General features: G+C 41.0%; 1 protein-coding gene across 6 annotated transcripts in view; it reads left to right on the forward strand.

The window, feature by feature from the left end:
- Nucleotides 1-12,783, forward strand: part of PLAG1 (PLAG1 zinc finger) — a 50,355-nt gene extending 37,572 nt beyond the window's left edge. For 4 of the 6 annotated variants that reach the window (XM_045455200.1, XM_045455202.1, XM_045455201.1 and 1 more), the window contains 3 exons: nt 2,927-3,025; nt 5,658-6,016; nt 6,537-12,783. In XM_045455200.1, the coding sequence (XP_045311156.1) occupies nt 5,775-6,016; nt 6,537-7,794 (1,500 nt within the window). In that variant the 5' untranslated portion in view covers nt 2,927-3,025; nt 5,658-5,774 and the 3' untranslated portion in view covers nt 7,795-12,783. The remainder of the gene's footprint in view (nt 1-2,926; nt 3,026-5,657; nt 6,017-6,536) is intronic. The other 2 variants (XM_045455205.1, XM_045455206.1) reach the window with 2 other exon arrangements.
- Nucleotides 12,784-16,244: the final 3,461 nt, after the last annotated feature.

The following is a 16,244-nucleotide window of genomic DNA, read 5'->3' on the forward strand; positions in this document are numbered from 1 at the left end:
GGCATTTGCCCTTAACTATCAAAGTACATGTTTGACCTTTAACTTAAATACGAAAGAAGTATTGATGCAGGTAAGTGTTGTAAAAATTCACAGCTGTTAGACAAATGACAATCAGAACTGTGGAATTTAAAAGCACAGAAAGTTTCAGTACAGGGCTGTTCTTAGGCCGGCGTCCCCAGAGGAATTTGTTTTAGTAGACCCTCTGACGTATGATTCATTTTTGCTTGTTATGTTTCCGTGTGAGTCACTGTTTTAGAATGTAAAACATAGGAAGATGAACATGTGTGTGTACGCTGTTTTTATGTGTGCAAGTTGCCCTAGGAAAAAAACGTGCGTTCTTAACACCAGCAAACACTGGAAGGGCATTCTGAGGTGTTAGTTTCTATTTGAAACGGGTAGATGTACATTTTCTACCTGGCTTCCCAATTCTTAGATCAAGGCAAAGGAGAATGGTAATCCTCTGAAGAACATGGTAACCGCTCTTTGACGCACAAAAAAGAAAGATAGGAGTACACATTTTGTTGCAGACTTTTCAGAACGGTAGTTACGATACTTTTTAAAAGTTGTTCCTGTTCCCGTAAAAAAGAACCCAGAAGTAACTTGAGCTGACGTTTTAGTTAGGGTTACATAAATGCGAAAAAATGTATATTTTTTAATGCTTAGTTTATCAAGCTCAATAATAATGAAGTCTAACCAGCTGCTGGTTTCCTTTGTCTGAGGAAGTAACTAGCAGCCCTTTGAAATTATTTGGTCATTCATAACAGCCCAAAATAGACTGAATTTAAGGAAATTAACTGTGACTTTAGAATTATGTTTTGTGATAGAATGAATGAAAATGATGGCTTTATGATTTTATTTCAGACTGTAAAATACGTAATGTTTTGAAATAGTAAATATTTCACATCAAGATTCAGATTTTAAACTATTGAAATACTTCAACTCTAAAGGATTTTTATTATAAATGACATTGAAGAGTAAGCATCCGTGAAATTTGTATGCATCTACTTGAAATGCAGCGAAATTTCTCCTGGTCAGGAAAACTACATGAATGTATTGTTTACCGGTCCACTTTGGTTTTCACACTTTTTTCCTACCCAAACCACCATCCACCCAGATAGGTATGCTGTTGTTATTTGAACCGTTGCTGCAATTACTTAAAATTTACTTCGCAAACTGCCTTTATTAAAAGAAGCAAAGTCTTGTATTTGTTGCCTCGGTGGGGGGGTATCGTACTGGCAGCTCCGATCGGGGGAACGGCACTGTTCCCTGGTCTTGTCTTTTAAGTGGCACCACAGGATTTATCCACTTGCAAACTCATTTGCCGACCCGTCCTCCTCCTAGAACGCAGGCCTATAAGAGCGAAAAAGGAATTTTAGGGCTTCTGCCACCTCTTGACCACATAGGTGCTGTCAGGATATTCCGCTTCTTTGGGCCTCTCCCCCTAAAATGGCAGTGATGATAAATCCACCTCTCAGGTCCACTGAGTCCCAGGGAGATCATAGAGATGAAAACACTCTGCACTTGTAAGGTATTTATATTATTGAAATAACATAATATACAAAACAGGCTTTCATGTGCTTAACTACCCTACCAAAACCTCAGTATGTGCCCTGGGCAAGTAAGTATTTACAAGTATTTAATTTTATTATTTTGCAATTTTGATGTGCAGAATTCAGTTCTTCCATTTATGCATGTCCTGTGCTTTCCAAAAGAATGGAGCTTTCGCTTTAACTTTTTAAATATCTTTTATTAGTCACAATTTTTATTTTTCTTATTTTTTAAACTATGAGAATAATGCTGCTTTCAAATGTACTTTTAGTAGTCTTGTAATGATGCTTGAATGTCCTCTAGTAAATATTTTATTTACACAACAAATTTTTAAAAGTACGACAATTTGATTTCAGGGGAAATTACTTAGATTTGTGTTTGGAACGTTAAGTAAAATTATTTTCACTTAACTTGTCATTAGGGAATCCTTTCACTACTATATTTTAACTACTTGATTTCTGTTACCCCTCTCGTGTTCTTACAGTCACGATTTCTGAACATTCGCCTTTAAAATATTCAGAGTTTATTAATCTCTCTGTGCCCTGTAGTCGCTCCAGTAGAGAATCCTAGTTTTTTCTCCGCCTCTTGACCATTCTTTTCGCATTTACTTGTACCATCGAGAATTATTAACAGATTTGTTTCCTGCGCATGTCCTCAGTTTACTGAAGATCATGCTAATAGGCATTTTGTAAAGATACTTTGAAGATCTTTCGACAGTGACCTTTTAAAACCCAGCGACGCTCCGTTCCTGATGCCTCCGCAGCACACCTGTGTATAACTTCCCTTGCATGCTTTTGAAATCCAAAGAGCACAGAGTTATCGCTACATTTCAGCCATCCTGCGCAGCATTCCGAGAAATAAACTGGCAGGTGTTGCAGGTGACCGAAGTGTAGCTCCGAGAAGCCCGTAAGTGTGTGCACTGTGGGCACACAAGGTGCTGGCTTCAGGAGTCTGCTGTCCTGTGGTGAGGTTCCAGACGCACTGAGTTCGTCTCCTCCGTACTATTATTAAGCTCAACGAAATGCTGATCGGTTTGGTTTACAAAGAGCGACTCTAACATCCATTTCTCTCAGTAGGCAAGTTAGACTTAAAAAATTAAATTGAATTTGGGAAAGAAGTGGGGAGTCATTCAGCATCACACAATGCCATTTATGTAGGTAATACTACTTTACTTTTTGTTTCTGCATTTATTTGGTCATGTAAACGTGCTTAGAACTAATACAAATTTGCAACTGGTGAAAATTAATGCATGACTTACCAGCAGAGTATGGAATGTAAGCATGTGCCATGAAATTGCAATTTTCTCATTCTTTATTTTCTATCACTTACGTGCCGGTCCCATTTAGAGTGTAGTCCACTCTTATTTTTTGTTTCATAGATTGGCCAAAATGGGAAGGACTGGATTCCGCTCTCTTCCACGAAGAGTCAATGGGACTGGCTGAGATCAAGGTCTGAGGCTCTTTCCACCTGTCACCAGGTAGGCACTGAACAAGAATCACTGCCATTCTGTGCATGTCTCTTTAAAGCATTAGATTGATATGCATATTATGAAGGTGGGCTTTTATTCCTTGTTGAACCCACAACCTTGTATTATCCTATCGTTTTAAATGCACCTGTAAGTAATTTGACTTTTGTAATATGTTGAGATGAAAAGATATTATTAGCCATGAAAAAACTTCAGCTGGTCTTAGAAACGTGTAATATTTGAAATCTCCAGTTCTTCATTGCTCAGTATGTACATCCAAAGATGATGAAATTCACTTGTTATTCCATATTGAGTATCACCAACTTGAATATAATCCATGTCTGTATATTGTTTCATGGTGTACTTCTAATACTGGTTTTTTTTTGTTTTTTTTTTTTTGTTTGTTTTTTATTATTATTAGAAGCTGCCATTTTTTTCTCAACTGAAATTCTCTGCCCCTTATGCTTGGATCTCTAAACACAACAGTGACAAATATGACCAGTCTTTGAAATATTTTCAGATATTAGTTACAAACAGGGCCTCAGATACTTAGCATTCCATGTTGATTTTACAGTCGAAACATTTATCAGCTTGTTTCCCACGGTACTCTAAATAAGTGCATGGAAGCATGATGTTAGGAAATGAGGTGGTCAGAATTGCTGTCTTGTCCTGCGTTGGCGCAGTGCTTTCTACCAATTTACAGTGTCATTGCTGGTCACAGCAAAACAGCTGTGTAGATATTTCTGAGAGACAGAAAGAGAGAGAGAGGGCGAGAGGGGGAGAGGGAGAGAGGGAGAGAGGGAGAGAGAGAGAGAGAGAGAGAGAGAGAGAGAGAGAGAGAGAAGCTGTCTCTTGAATGAGGATATAACCAGAAAAGAACAAGTCCCTGAGATTAGGAAACTCTAAAACGGGGAGAGCATATTGTGGTAGCATCAGTAATGTCACCTGTGTTGACTGTGTTAATGTCACTTTTAAACAGCAGAAGGCATGCAGACAGTTTGCACAGCTTGAAGGAAGGCCTTGCTTGTGTCTTCCTGCTGACGAAGAAAGTATACGTGAAGCCCACACTGGTTAACTTACCCCCAGGCTTTACTTTTTAGCCAATGAGTGAATTGCCCTGTTTTGCCTGTTTAGGGACAGCCTCCCCCTTCAAATACAGTGGGATCTAGTCCAATATGCACTTCGTTTCACAGAAATTAGATTCAGTCTAGAGCCCCTGCCCAAATATAACTGGACACGGCAGGAGTCCGTATGCCACATCCAGCCCATAAGGGCAAATGAGTCTGATGGCAAAACCCAAGGGGTGTAAAGAAACGGGCTTTCGTTGTTTTTTGAAATACATCATAGCATGAGAAGTCCAAGTGAGCAGTACTTGATAACAGTCATTTAGCGACGTTCAGTTTTCACTTTAAAAAGCAGGTATTTTTTAAAAGAGGTTGTAGGTCTCATCATTTCTGTGCCCCTTAGAAGTGAGTTGTTAGACTGGCACCCAGGAACCTGGAGGAATCCTTTAACTCTTTTTATATCAGGTGGATCTTTGGGGACTTGGTTCCTTACTCTGAGAAATACAGTTGGTAATACTCACTGTCTCTTGTCCGTGAATTTTCAAAGTTTTCAATCAGTTTAAAAAAGTTTTTTAAGTAGACCTACTCTTTGCCATGCAATACGTACACTTCATCCTTCCTCACAGCACCCATAACGAACCGAAGCTCTGACACACCTTTTACCCGAAACACCTCCACAGTGATGCGTCCTCGCACAGGTATTGTGCTCCAAGCCAAAAGTCTCACTGGTGTGCCACCCACGGGTCACAGGTGTGCCAAAGACTGGTGCCCCTCAACTCTTGGAGAGGCCTGATGACTCGGGCTCATCCACTAACCTCAGGGTGCCCGATGAACAGAATCCTCTTCTGTGATGTGCAAGAAGGCGAGGAAGAAGTCCCTCAACCCAATCTTTCTTCCCCCCGAGTGACCAGGAGCCGTGATCCTCACTCGCCTCAGTATAACTTCATCAGATACTCTGATTTCAAGAAGAGAAGTCATTTCTCCTCTTGACTCGGAAATCCTTCTGTGTGTGATAATAGAGAGCAAATCTCCACCCTGGGTGGTGCCTTCAACTCTCTCAGGCCTCCTGTGTCTGCATTAAGCACTTCCTCCGTGAACTAAATGGCTCACAGGGTGCCTGTAAGAGTTTCCCGTTGCTTATCTGTGTTTTTCTGTAACACGGAGTCTGCCCAGAGTTGGCTTGCCCAGGCTAAAGGGGTTTTTTCCACGGTAAAAATATTTGCAGAAACCTTTTTATGCTCTTAGATTTCTGTTGTCTAATCCCTTGTCAAAATTGAGGCTTAATGATGCCACTTTTAGTGTCACGTTTTGACGCTTCCTGAGAGTTCCTGGAATCACTACTGCTTTCCCTACGTATGATCATTTGTCAGGTAGAATTTCAGGGGGGTGCGTGAACTGTTCATTCTGAGCAATGCGTTAAGATGTGTTTTGCGAATATAAAGAAACCTACAGATATTACATTAGACCAGCTGAATCCATTTTATGGTTCCTTTTTGAATTCAAAAGCATCACATAGCAAGTAAAATTTTTAAAAATTAAATTTAGTTACAAACTAGTTGTTTCTTATTTTTTTTTTCCAGTCCCTTTTTGCTTTCTTTTACGACCACATGAAACTTGAGAAGCCACCTAAAGCTAAATCATTTAGTGGAGTTGGGCAGTTCCCAAGTGTCCAACAAGAAGGCCTGCTTTAGGCTGCGATGGCCACTGTCATTCCTGGTGATTTGTCAGAAGTAAGAGATACCCAGAAAGTCCCTTCAGGGAAACGTAAGCGTGGTGAAACCAAACCAAGAAAAAACTTCCCTTGCCAACTGTGTGACAAGGCCTTTAACAGTGTTGAGAAATTAAAGGTTCACTCCTACTCTCACACAGGAGAGAGGCCCTACAAGTGCATACAACAAGACTGCACCAAGGCCTTTGTTTCTAAGTACAAATTACAAAGGTATTAAACTCTATTTGTCTTTCAGATTATATTTTCTATTATGTTGGCCATTTGAAGCCATTGTAAACGTATATATCTGTATACACATTCTTTAGCCGCTTTGCAGAGAGGAAATGTTACGTAGATTAGACGTGGGCTAGTTTTAGCGTTCTGAGCCACATACTTTTACGTGTTAGTGTCTTTGGATTTTTTTGTAAATGCAATGCTTAATGAGAGTAGAATTTCCGTGCGTACAAAGAAATTGCCAGAAAAGGGTACGGACGTTTTACGTGAGTATGTTCAGGCTCGCTCACTGGCTTTCGTAGTCGTAGCTAGAGGCCGGCAGAAACTAACGTGGCAACTTGAACGGCTCGAGTCCTGCAGAGCCGAGGGGTAGTGACTGTCCTTGTGGCGCATGCTAAGTTAAGACGCGTCCGTAATCAGGGAGTTTCTGGCATAGCGTAGTAGCGTAGCTTCCGTTTGAAAAGTGAGTCCGTCGCACTTGTGTCGTGGTACTTACAGAATATGTCTGTGTTCAAAGGCACATGGCCACTCATTCTCCTGAGAAAACCCACAAGTGTAATTATTGTGAGAAAATGTTCCACCGGAAAGACCACCTGAAGAACCACCTGCACACGCACGACCCTAACAAAGAGACGTTTAAGTGTGAAGAGTGTGGCAAGAACTACAACACCAAGCTCGGCTTCAAACGTCACCTGGCCCTGCACGCCGCCACCAGCGGTGACCTCACCTGCAAGGTCTGCCTGCAGACGTTCGAAAGCACAGGAGTGCTGCTTGAGCACCTCAAGTCTCACGCGGGCAAGTCGTCCGGCGGGGTCAAGGAGAAGAAGCACCAGTGTGAGCACTGCGACCGCCGCTTCTACACCCGGAAGGACGTCCGGAGACACATGGTGGTGCACACTGGAAGAAAGGACTTCCTCTGTCAGTACTGTGCACAGAGATTTGGGCGGAAGGATCACCTGACTCGCCACATGAAGAAGAGTCACAACCAGGAACTTCTGAAGGTCAAGACGGAACCGGTGGACTTTCTCGATCCATTCACCTGCAACGTCTCCGTGCCTATCAAAGACGAGCTCCTTCCGGTGATGTCCTTACCTTCCAGTGAACTGTTGTCAAAGCCATTCACAAACACTTTGCAGTTAAACCTCTACAACACTCCGTTTCAGTCCATGCAGAGCTCGGGACCCGCCCACCAGATGATCACAACTTTACCTTTGGGAATGACGTGCCCGATAGATATGGACGCTGTCCACCCTTCTCACCACCTTTCTTTCAAATACCCCTTCGGTTCTACCTCATACGCGATTTCGATTCCTGAAAAAGAACAGCCACTAAAGGGGGAAATTGAGAGTTACGTGATGGAGCTGCAAGGCGGCGTGCCCGCCTCATCCCAGGAGTCCCAGGCATCATCATCTAAACTGGGGCTGGATCCTCAGATCGGCTCCCTAGATGATGGCGCAGGGGACCTGTCCCTGTCAAAAAGCTCGATTTCCATCAGCGACCCCCTAAACACACCAGCCTTGGATTTTTCCCAGCTGTTTAATTTCATACCCTTAAACGGCCCTCCCTATAATCCTCTGTCGGTGGGGAGCCTCGGAATGAGCTATTCCCAAGAGGAAGCGCATTCTTCTGTGTCTCAGCTGCCCCCCCAGACCCAGGATCTTCAGGATCCCGCAAACACGATAGGTCTCGGCTCCCTGCACTCACTGTCCGCAGCGTTCACGAGCAGCTTTAGCACGAGCACCACGCTCCCGCGTTTCCATCAGGCTTTCCAGTAGGAGTCCACGACGTGGACCGAACGCAGACATCTGTGTGTAGCCCTGCCTTAGGTGACCGTTTGTATTTTAGTGCCTACGTTAAAACAGCATAAACATTTCTGCTTTTGTACAGTACCGATTTTCATTAAGCCAGTATGACATAGAAACAAGCTTTTATAAGCGAGCTTCGGAACCGTTTGCGTTCAGTTCTGTTTACCTGGGTATTTTGTCCACGCTCACTGCCAATTGTCCTGTTTTAAGATGGTTTTTCCTCTAGGGAAGCCATTATTATCAGTAGCGGTAAAGTCTTACGAGTCCCACGTTCAAATTACTTTTAGATCTCAAAATGTCCAGTTCTGTCCAATAACCATGGCTCTGCCTTTTGACATTTGGCTCGTTAAAGAGTTTTGCAATAGGATGTAAATTTTCTAAAATGTATGTGAATAACCTGAGAGTTTTTAAATTTTTACTAGTCTCTAAATGGATTCATAAGCAAATGTTTCAAATGAATTAAGAATCCAGTTTGGGGAGATGATAGATGTTTCTTTAGCTATACCATAATTTCAGGTCAGTATATTTTGAAGACTTTGCTATTGTCTGGCTCAGATATTTTGCTGTCTTTATTATGCACATGTAAGGAAAACGAAACCTAAACACAAAGCACCAGTATTTATAGCAAAAAAAAGACTCCTGGGAAGGTGACACAGCATTCCATGTTACTCAGTAGTTGGCCTTAAATCAGTACACAGGATATTTTTTGCCACCTTTCAAAGTTGCTCTCTTTCCGATTGAATAGTGCTAGTCACGTTACGGCATGGGACTCTTCAGAGTCAGTGTATGGATCGATCTCTGGGCTCCTTAATCCTTTCCGCCTTTCGTGGCCAAAGGGTGGGGTCAAGTGCAGTCAGCAGTTCTATTTTAAAATGTCGGTCCACAGTTAGCCCAGAATCGAGAGCCATTGTGGAACACAGGTGTTAGGTGTGTTTATCCCAGAGCGGACCGTCTCTTCTTGGATGGCGTGATAGATAGACTGCTAAGAAGGCAGATGTGTGACGTAAAGCACTTGGTTCGGCTCGGGAACCTGTCTAGGGATCATGTCCCTTGTTGCCAGGGTTGGAAACTAGCCTCTTGAAGCGTAAAGTCAAAGCATATCGCTTACGTCACTCTTACTTAACGTGAAAGCGACGATCGAGAAGAGTGTGTTCCCTGGACGCAGCAGTTCTTATGGGCTTTCCTCCTAGTAGACAACCACCAGCATCCTTCTGAAGGTCACATTATATTCTTCTAAGTGTTAGCTGGGACATCTGCCTAAGAAACATATCTATTAAGCACTTGCTAACACCTTATTTGGGGACCCTGTCTGTTGGGGTGGGTAGGAGGGGGAAGGTTTATAGAAGAGTGTATATCTCTTGAAAAAAAAAAAAAAAGAAAGAAAAAGAGAAGAAAAATATTTCTGAGTACTCATTAGCCCTGTACGGAAGCTTCTTTTTTTCATTCACAGGGCCGATTATCACTGCAGATTGCGATGTTTACCCAGAATTTCTAAACATGAGTGCAGATTACGGAATATAATACATTATTTAAAATATTTGGGAGTAGTATAATTTGTGGAAAAATGTAAATTGTAATAATGTAAAGGGGGGGTTTCACTATATATATTATACACACACACATATATCGCACTTCATAGAACCAGAGTTGCTCTCTTAAAGGAGCTTTGGCTCCTGATACTTTATCATGCTCCTATTTTTTTTTTTAAATTCTAGGAGCAGTAGTTTTTATACTTATGTATTTAAATTTTATTATTAAAAAATTACATTTTATAAAAAGTGTGTTCCAAAGGCATTAAAATTATATATGTTAATAAGGAAATACATTTAAAATTTTTTTCAAACTGCTCCTAAGCTTTTGATTAGGAGACTATTTGCTCTGAAAGTAGGCTTTTAGCTCTGCTTTATTACTGCTTCCTTTAGTTTCTATGAAACAGATTGCTTACTTAAATCATTAGTTGAATGATTAGTGTTCAATATTGCTTTAATCACCATTAAAAAAAAAAGGAAAAAGAAATTGGTGACAGAGCACAAATAAATAGAAAACCTATTTTTAAGTAAACGTCACAAATACAAGTGTGGAAGCACTACTTTGTCTAAAATTTGCTTCAGGAGAAGTCAAATTAATGACCTGAGACGCTGGCCTTGGTAGGCTGTATTTCACTGCTCATAAACGATTAAAAAGGGAGTACCAGGATTTATGCAGCAAAGCATTTTGGAAATGGGGAATGGCACCATATGCGTGTATATCTTTTTAGCCTAATTCTCGCCCTGCACGGAATTCAGATACACAGAGGCATTTCTTTCAGGGCACCTGGGTTAGAATTGTAGAGTCTTAATATTCACGTGAACACCCCTCTCTGCCTGTTGCTGCCTCACAGACTTGAAATAACGCTTCCGAGGAAGAGGGACTTTCAGCTCTTTTGTTTCTCACATTGACTCTACTGGTCACCAGACCCTTTTGGAGAGAATTTCTGTTAAACACGAGGCAGCCTCATTTACTTTAATTGCACAATGGTCTAACAAGGATGCAACACAGAACTGGCTCTTTTTTCCTAGAAAAAGAAAAGTGGACATGTGTTTTTCCATCACCTGGATGTGTTAAAAATAATGATTGCCAATGCTGTTTTTCACTCTCCCCATGGCCAGAAGCCTCATCCTTGAAATTTCTAGTAGTGCCTTTGCTTGGTTTAAAAAAAGAAAAAAACAAAAAAAAGGGATTAAGTAAAAACGTAAAAATAATTCAGTTTCTTAGAATTTGGACCTCAGACAAGATATTGAACCTCATTCAGTTTGAACTTCCACACGTGTGTACAGATTCGATCCGCAGACACAAAAGCACGAGTGCGGAAGGGTCTTGGCACCGTAAGCAATATTATCCACTGATGTATGCAAATATCATCTTCATAGTAAAGTGGTCACTGTTACAATTCACATTTTAAACTCCTATTACCGAGTGCAGTTTGCAAAACTCCGGTCGTCCTGGCTGATCACACATCACTCTTTGTGCAACTTTTTCATTTCATTTCGTGTTTCTTCCAAGCTGTGTATTTCTGCCTATTTGTTGCTTGTGCTTTATTAGTCATTTGTGGAATATAGTGATATATTGTGTTAATTGGGACAGTAGCGGTTTTTAAAAACCATATACTGACTGAAACATGAGCCAGAGCTGACTGCTTTATTAAGCTAATAATGAATGTTAAAAGAGTACATAATTCAGGATCGTTCATCTAGTAAGCAATACACGTATATAGGCCAATATTTTTTTTTTTTAAAAAATAGAGCTTGGTCAACCTCTATACTACACATATTACAAGATATAGCACTTTCAAAACGAATCTAAACCTTTACAGAAACTTTCTTATAGGTTATGCCTTTTATTTTAAGACTTATTATAATTTGTTTCAAGTGCCATTAGATGATATATATGTAGGCCTTTGATATATAATGCTTTGTGTTCAAAAATGGTAGATGGTATTTTAAACAGGTACATTTTTACAGTGTTTTCTTATCAATTTGCTATATTGCACAGAATCAGTGTGTGTCTTTTCATAAGGTTTTACAATGGTTTATTTTTTTACAAGGTTTACGTGTCTCAAAACACACTGTCTTCCCAGTATGTAAATTAAAGAATACCAGTTCACCCAAGTTGCTTCTAGCCTACTGAGATCCACGTGACATTGGAGGAGATCTTCTAAATGGCGAGCATTCGTCATTAGCAATGGCAGACTGTTGTCTCTGACGAGTAGTGCCTCGGTTGACTCTGTCTTCTTTTTCTCACAGGGTGTCAGCAGCCATGCCTACACCACAGATAGTCTTGCTGTGATCACCTAGATCCACGCGAGTCGTGTTGTGTAGTTTTGTGCTAAGAACCCTCCAGGGCGCCCTTTCGATCACGTAGAGCAGACCCATGCCACCAGCAGTGGTAAAGGCACACGTAGGCCCTCATCCCCCTTAGGCCCTTCTACATTATCAGCCCTCTGAGGATGGAAAGGCAGTGTCTTTTGATAAGTGCTCTAGCTCTAGAAATGACAAGAACCATTGCTAATGTATGAAACACTTCCTTGTATAAGCTTCAGTGGTACAGACGAACCAGAATGAATGTTTATCTTCTCAGAAACACTCCTTCGGTATTATGTTGGGTCATGCTGCTAATGGAACTTGGGATACAACTCTTCATGGTGCTACAAACTTCTCTGTCTCGTTCAGTCATATTTTTGTATCCATAGGAAAACAAGAGGACTCCATTAGGCGTAAAGGTGTACAATATATTTTTATACTGTGACTCAGTTTGTCATGAACAGACTTTTACAGCACCCACCACAATGTATTCGCGTGCACTTGCAAAAGGAAATCTGGGACGTGCAAATGTTACCGGAACAAACCCAGCTTTTGTCTGCGAGGTGACTATTACTCAAAGTGAAAAGTGGGCTTCGTAATACGGTGTGGAGTGAAGAACATGCTGTAGGTTACTAACAGCCCTTTGAATTTAACAAAAACTGGGAATCCACTAGGAAATGGATTGCATCATGCCTGAGCATAAGCTGGACTGCTGAAATTGTACTTTTAGCTGACGAGAAAGTGTTTGGACTAGTACTCTCAAGATGTTCTAATGATAAAGGTGTGAGTCAGAATAGACCAGAAGAATCTGCATTCCAGGCTGAATTTTTGTATATTTTTCTTGCATTTAAAAATCGCTATTCTGTGATATGGGGAAATCAAGTGGCTTATCATGTATATCGTGTACTTAAAATGTATTCACAAACTACTGTTGTATTTGTATAAAATATAGACAAAGATCGTATTTTTTGTGTGTGTATAAGCTCTGTAAAATAGCAATCACATTATGAAGCTGCACTGATACATTTTAAACATCCACATCCAAAGAAGCAGGCTATTTATTGTCCAGTTACCCAGATATAAAATATTACTTTGCTGCTAATTAAACAATAGTACTGCAGCTTTTTGTGGCCTACAGTGTGATGTTTGCTGTAAGAAAAAGATATGTGAACTCCACAGAATATATGAATAAAATTCTAGAATGGCTTTAGATAATGTAGCCCTTCCTGAAGTTTTAATAGAGGATCAATTTCTGTTGGGTAAAACTCCCTTTTCTTCACTTTGAATTTTAAAGATTTTCTCCTGGGGTTAACATAAGGTTCTAGTAGCTGGCTGGAGGACAATGCTTGGTTGTTGAAAGGAAATGTAAAGTTCCAGGGGTTCTTTTGTTTTGTTGGAAAACTTTTGTACCTTTCAAGGAAGGATAGAAACTGTAAATAAAAAACAGTCGAAATATCATGCATCAAAACTTTAATCCAGGTGAGAGTCCAGAAAAAAGAATTCCCAAAAGGCCATTAGAATGTATAAACCCATAATGGTTCTTGTTCCCGTGACATAAGATTGGCCTTAAGCATTCCTTTCACACGAAGTGTCGGCCGGTTCCGGTAAATTATCCTTTTGGAGGTTCCCTGGGGGCTCTTCGTCTAAAATTTTGCTGAAAACCCTCCCGTGACGGTTAACTGGACCAAAACGCACACACCGCTTCATCTAAAACGCATCGGTTAAACAGTAATGCAGCTTCAGAAAGAGAGAAATGGTCGGAAGGTTCAGTGAGTAATCTGAGCAGAACCAATTGTAGAAATAATTTGTCACGGATCCCCCCAGCACCTCTTCCAGTGTGAGAGGAAAAGTCCCTCTTTATACCTTTGGCTCTCCCGATTTAAGGCTCACCTCCTCCTTTCCCGTACTTCATTCCAGAAGATCTAAAAGCGTTTCTTTGTTAACTCTTAACGTTAAGGCTCAAGACATTCTTAAATTCGTGCATATGAAATATTTCAAGGACCGTCGATCAAAACAAGATGCTTTCCTTAGTAACAAAGGCTTAGAAAAAGTATGTTTGGGATTAACTCACTCAAGGTGTAATCTCCCTAATGGAAAAGTCATTAGAAACGCAGTTTGTTCATTGCTTCCTAGACCCAATGGGGTTAAAAGACTTTTTCATTTGTGTTATTGTTAAATGCAGAAGTTCATACCAAGGGTTTACCATCCGGGGAGGCAGAGGTTCAGTCTGGCTGTGGAAAGCTTGAGGTCTGCTGTCACTTTTCCTTAATCAGACATCTCTTCAGCAAAAGGCACCACTTTGTGCTAAGTCCTAGGGTATTCCAAAGAAATCAGCTTTATAAAAAGAAGGTGATTTCCTGATCAAGCCTCCGACTGATGATGGCAGCATCATTGCAGTTGGGGAAAGCCTAAAAACTGTATTGAGCCATACCCAGTAGCCCTTTTTTGCAGATCAAAAGTGGTCAAAAATTGGCAATTTCAGCCTAAAACGAAAACCAAACAAAAAATCCAGGGTGTCTTGACTTCACTGCGTTCTGTTCAACACAGAGGTCAATAATACATTTTTCTACTCAGAAGGTGTTTGACTCTTGGCCAGTGTGATGGTTAATTCTATGCACCAACATGGCCGGGCCGTGGTACTCAGACAAGATGTTGTTGTGGGGGTATTTTTTAGATGTCATTAGCATCTATAACCAGCTCACTTTAAAACAGACTACCCTCCATAAGGTGGGTGGGCCTCATCCAATCAGTTGAAGGCCTTCAGGAGAAAAGACTTGAGGTTCCCCAGCAAGAGGGAATTCTGCCCCCCGACTGCCTTCAGACTCGGGCTGCAACAGCAACACTTCTCTGGGTCTCCAGCCTGCTGCCCTGCCCTGCACATTTCGGGCTTGTCAATTCCGTGATCACGTGAGCCAATTTCTTTTATATTTATATGTTTATGTTTATATTTATATTATTTATATTTACATTTATGTTTATGTTTATATTGTTTATATTTATATTTATATTTATACACAAGTCCGATTGGTTTCTCTGGAGAACCCTGGCTAATACAACTAGTGTCAACTGTCATTCTTTAGAGGTGCTAGTTTTACCTGGAAAGAAGTAGAAATCTTTCGATCTCTGATGACAGTGTTCTGCCAGAGAACGTAAATTCCCAGGTTCTGAATGCTTTAGAGAAGAATCACACACACAGAAGAACGCAGTGCATAGTGGAGATCGTACACATAAAGGAGTTGTCAGAATCTCCTTTTCTGTGCTGTTGTTTTGGCTCCCATTATTGCCAATGAAAAGGGTTTTCTCCTAATGAGCATGTTTTTACAAAACATCAACAGGCTAACTCTGCTTTCCTCCGTAGAAGCATGCTTGAAATGTAGACCAATATTTATTATACATGCACGAGTGGAAATATTTGTGAGTTGAATCTTTTCTTTTTTATTTTTTTATTTATTTATTTATTTTTTTTTTCAACGTCTATTTATTTTTGGGACAGAGAGAGACAGAGCATGAACGGGGGAGGGGCAGAGAGAGAGGGAGACACAGAATCGGAAACAGGCTCCAGGCTCTGAGCCATCAGCCCAGAGCCTGACGCGGGGCTCGAACTCCCGGACCGCGAGATCGTGACCTGGCTGAAGTCGGACGCTTAACCGACTGCGCCACCCAGGCGCCCCGAGTTGAATCTTTTCTGAAAGCAGGCAAGAGTTCATTTATAATACCACCTCAGTCAAGGGGTTCAGAGGGGACGAGAGTCACAACTCCCATAAGCTATGGAGTTGTCTATTTCCTATTAGAATTTTTGCAAAGGTTTAACTTTTGGTTTACTCTATTTGTAACTGGGGAACTTTAATCTTGGGGCTGGTGGGGGGCTTTCAAAGTATTGCCAGTGCATTCAGTAGTCTTACTGGAATGATGTTTCTAAAAATACATAATTGATCTGATATTAACATTGACACACCCCTGAAGACATTTCTAGGAAGGCTCCTAGAACCAGACTTTCATGCCCTAGGAATGTTCATTGTGTAAGTGGGTTAATGGCCTAAGCCTTGCCCTATTTAAGATTTCAAGGTATGTCAACTTTTCCCACCCCAGAATTAGTGGCCTCAGTGGCTTTAACAGATACACACCCTTTTAAGCATCTCAAAGACCTTATTGTTTCAAGCCTCCAGGCAGATTAGTTCAACTCATCCCCGGTTTTCTAAATTAAATTACCTACTGCAGGAGTGAAGGGCTACATATTGTATTTTCTGTTGTAAATTCTTTCATACGATATTTCCGTATTTGCTTTTAAATTGTACCTTTACTAACAGAGCATCAGGCTAGTACCAGTGGACCCTGGAAATTCTCATCCATTCTTTTTTTTTTTTTTTAATATTTATTTATTTTTAAGAGAGAGAGAGAGACAGAGTGTGAGCAGGGGAGGGGCAGAGAGAGCCAGAGACACAGAATTGGATGCAGGCTTCAGGCTCTGAGCTGTCAGCACAAAGCCCGATGCGGGGCTCAAACTCACAAACCATGAGATCATGACTTGAGCCGAAGTCAGACACTCAACCAACTGAGCCACCCAGGCGCCCCAGTTCTCAT

Source organism: Leopardus geoffroyi, chromosome C3 (assembly GCF_018350155.1).
Source record: "Leopardus geoffroyi isolate Oge1 chromosome C3, O.geoffroyi_Oge1_pat1.0, whole genome shotgun sequence".
Taxonomy (NCBI): domain Eukaryota; kingdom Metazoa; phylum Chordata; class Mammalia; order Carnivora; family Felidae; genus Leopardus; species Leopardus geoffroyi.